The sequence below is a fragment of the Cynara cardunculus genome (assembly GCF_001531365.2).
Source record: "Cynara cardunculus var. scolymus isolate 2C chromosome LG 3, CcrdV1, whole genome shotgun sequence".
Taxonomy (NCBI): Eukaryota; Viridiplantae; Streptophyta; class Magnoliopsida; order Asterales; family Asteraceae; genus Cynara; species Cynara cardunculus.
Window position 1 is genome coordinate 20,197,894 of NC_037530.1, and position 3,949 is coordinate 20,201,842.

At 38.4% G+C, this 3,949-nt stretch overlaps 1 protein-coding gene across 1 annotated transcript; it reads left to right on the forward strand.

The window, feature by feature from the left end:
- Positions 1 to 1,133: 1,133 nt before the first annotated feature.
- Positions 1,134 to 2,361, forward strand: LOC112509025. Its single transcript, XM_025113892.1, has 4 exons — positions 1,134 to 1,302; positions 1,426 to 1,566; positions 1,725 to 2,084; positions 2,213 to 2,361. The coding sequence occupies exons 1-4, from the start codon at positions 1,134 to 1,136 to the stop codon at positions 2,359 to 2,361; spliced, it is 819 nt and encodes a 272-aa protein (XP_024969660.1).
- Positions 2,362 to 3,949: the final 1,588 nt, after the last annotated feature.

A 3,949-nucleotide genomic window follows, 5' to 3' on the forward strand; every position in this document is an offset into this window, starting at 1 on the left:
AACTTATTAGCTTTGAAAATCAAATTAAATTTTTTAACCTTTTCTTTTAACCCCTTTAACTCACCCCATGAGGTCGCCCACAGCATAAACCCACTGCTCCACAAAACTCTGCAGCTTCACCTCTACACCACCACCGCCTCGGAAACCACCTCCGCCGCCGCCTTTGCTACGTCTGATGAAATCGAGGGGAGGAAGGCAATGAAGGAGACAGTGAGATGCTCCCACTTCCGTTACTTGGTCGTCCTAAGCGACTGTAACCGTGCATTTTCTGGGATCTTTAAGTCCATTACAACAAAATTGAATACCAAAAAGATTTTAACTTTCTGTAAAATTCTCACCCGGTTACAAAAAGTTCCAAATTTAAAGAAACCCAGATGAGCAAAAACATTAGGAATTGATTAGTATAGACACAACTGTAAGAAAGTTGATTTGGGTACAAGAAACTGATACGAATAGTGTAATGTCAACATCATGGTAGCTTTTCTTGAAGAGGTAATAAGAACAAGAACATCAGGGACTTGGTTTAAAAATGTGCGTGAAGAAAACACATCAAAGGGTCTGATGCGTTGCGTTTCTATGATTCGCTCACATCACCTACGCATCACATGATGCGTGCATCACCTTTGCATTAGCGCATCATGTATGTTGCATTTTTGGGCTCCCTTTTTCAGTCTTTAGTTGGGCTTCTTAGTTAATTAAAATAGAACATGAGACTGTGAGAGACCTAATAGAAGAAGCCGACAGCGAAGAAGTAGAAGTCGCACTGTGAGAGACCTAGCATCGCATATCAATCAGATTAAAACGTGACGTGAGTAATTGTTGATACTCAACAACCAGCAAAGAAGTAGAAAACGAACTCACACTTGCATCGCATATTGAAGAAGTAGAAGTAGAAGCAGCAGCAGTAATCGATACTCGACAACCAACAAATAGAAGAAGATCGACAACCAGCAAATAGAAGAAGAAGAAGCTCGACAACGAGCAAATTGAAGAAGCAGAAGTCGATAGCAATAAATTGAAGAAGCAGAAGTCAACAGCAAGTCAGCAACAAATTGCAACAAATTGAAGAAGCAAAAATCGACAACAAGTCAGCAACAAATTGAAGAAGCAGAAGTCAACAACCACTTTACAAAATGTCGGAATCGGAACCTATTGCGAGTTCAAGTTCAAACACTGCATCAGGTGACCCTGGTAGAAAATATGGAACTCAAGATCCTAAATCTAGGAACAATTTCACTTTCCACTTTTGTGGTAAAGTAGTCAAGGGTGTTGTATATCGTTTAAAATGGCATTTTATTGGAGGTCTATCGGCTCTTACTGATTGTCCAAATTTTCCACAACATGTAAAAGAAGAAATAAAGTCTTATATGCAGAAAAAAGAAGTAGCGAAGGTGGAGAATTTAATCAACTGAAGTTTGCATTCAGATGATTATGATCTTGGTGAAGAGGACGATGACTGTGTTGAAATAGAAGGTGGTAGTAGTAAGGTGACCCCACGAAAAAGACCGAGAAAAAAAGGTCCCCTAGATAGGTTCTTCACTCCTAATCCTAAAGACGTGATCAAAGGTAAAAAAATGGAAAAGGAGGGATACAACAAACCATAAATGCGGTGGTTCGAAAGGAGTTAAGGGATAAAGCTTGTACGCAAATAGCAAGGTGGATTTATGATGTCGACATTTCTTTTAATGTCGCTACTTATGATAGCTTTAGTGTAATGATTGAAGTTATTGGGCAATTTGGCCCCAGAATGAAACCACCAAACGTGTATGAGCTAAGAGTCCCTTTACTCAACCAAGAAGTAAAAATCGTTGAAGAAGAAGTAAAWGAACATAAAAAGGAATGGGCCCAAAAAGGTTGCTCTATTTTATCGGATCGATGGCATGATTCGGTTGTCCAAAAAGACATAATTAACTTTATGGTGAACTCTCCAAGGGGTTCTGTATTAGTGCAGTCTATAGATGTTTCCGATGTCTCTAAAGACGCAAATTTGTTGTTTGGAATTCTTGATAAAATGATGGATGATGTTGGAGAAGAAAATGTAGTCCAAGTGATCATCGATAATGCATCTGCGTACGTTAAAGCGGGTATGAGTTACTATTTTAGTCTATTCCTAATTATATATTAATAATATTATATATGTAATAATAATATTATGTATGTTTAATAGTACTATGTATTTTGTCACTTAATATTTTTATTTTAAACTTTAAAGGGAAGATGCTAGAATCTACGAGAAAGCATCTTTATTGGACTCCATGTGCTGCCCATTGCATAGATCTTATGTTAGAGGATATCGGGAAACAAATTCTTCAGGTGAAGAGTTGTTTGAAGAAGGAAATGTTCGCTAATGGATACTGTTGATCCTCTCTCTCAGTGATTTGATGATAACCCCTTTTAATCTATCGATGTAATTTTGTTTCTGTATTTTCAGTTCCAGCGATCAGACACTGAGTATGTTCAGTGATCGCTGAGGAACTTGCTTTGTAAATCTCAGAGACAAACATTGCTTCAAGAAAACAACACTCACACCAAAGAACCTTCAGCAAATGTCGAAGACTGAAACTGAAGATTAGAGACTGGCGAGTACGTGATCTGAAGCGGTATTCAGTGATTACGAACCTTTCTACATATGTGTGAAGACTGCTCTAGCTTCAGCGAATGATGATGAGACCTTCAGGTTATTCCARCATTCAGCGATCAAAGGAAGCTTGCTTAGCACGATTGTTGTTTTCTTGTCCTTTTGCACACAAAGGACAAACCCATACCCTTACTAAAGTTAGTACGGTACGGAGCCGATTAGTCGACTCTTTGTCCACCAACTTAGGCAAGGATGTCTGCTCAAGAAGAGTGCTTTTGTACTATTCACTGTAGCAAAGGACAAGCCTTCCTTTTAAGGCTTGACACGCACTCTATACCCTACCTTATTGCATTAAATGTTTATTTAATGCACTGGGTATAAATAGAAGTGTTTTCTTCTCCGTGCATGAGAGAATGAACGCGCGCATCTCTCTGCTAACCTATTCTTACTTCAAGCCTCTCTTTGCTTAAGTAAAAGATCTTTGTTTTCTAGCATTATCTTTTCTTGTATTTGCTAAAGATCTGTGTGTAACCAAAGGTTGTTTAGATAGGTTTTCTTTACTTTATCTTTCCGCAAACAATCTTGTAAAATCTGTATTGATCTTTTTCTATCAATATATATTTAAAATTTGAAAACTCTGTGTTTGTATTCACCCCCCCCTTCTACAAACTGTGTCTTATCTTGTAGACCCTTTCGGGACCAACAAGTGGTTCAGAGCAGTGTTTTCTCTCTTTACTTGTGTTTTGTTGTTTTGTTATTTTGTTGTATTAATTTATCTCTTCTTAGATAACTTACTGCTTTCAATTGGCTTTACAAATTACAAACACACACACACAAAACAATGGCTCTCTTGCCGAACCTCCCCGGTTTGTTCGTGACAACTTTTGTCTCTGGAAGAACCGGATGTCCCTCTTTCTGGAAGGTGTGGATCCTGAAATTCCACACTATATAGAAAATGRAYCAYATATTCCATTTGCTATTGTTCCGGCTGTTCCAGCAACAGCTACGACTGCCGCGATTCCTGAACGGCAGATTCCAAAGCTTCCACATCAGTGGAGTGATGAGGACAAGAAGAAAATAGCTATAGACACGCGTGCTCGGTCTATAATAGCTATGTCTCTTCCTGATGAGATTTATCACTTTGTGATGAAACTTAAATCTTCTAAATCCGTATGGGATACTCTATGTGTCCAATATGAAGGAACCACTCAGGTTCAGGAGACTAGAAAGATCAATCTAGTAAGACAGTATGAAAGCTTTCTCTGTGGAAAGTCCGAGACACTGTCTGAAGTACATCAACGTTTTAATTGCCTTCTTATTGATCTTAGGGCTGTCGACAGGGAATATTCTAATTCTGAAACTTTTGACTAA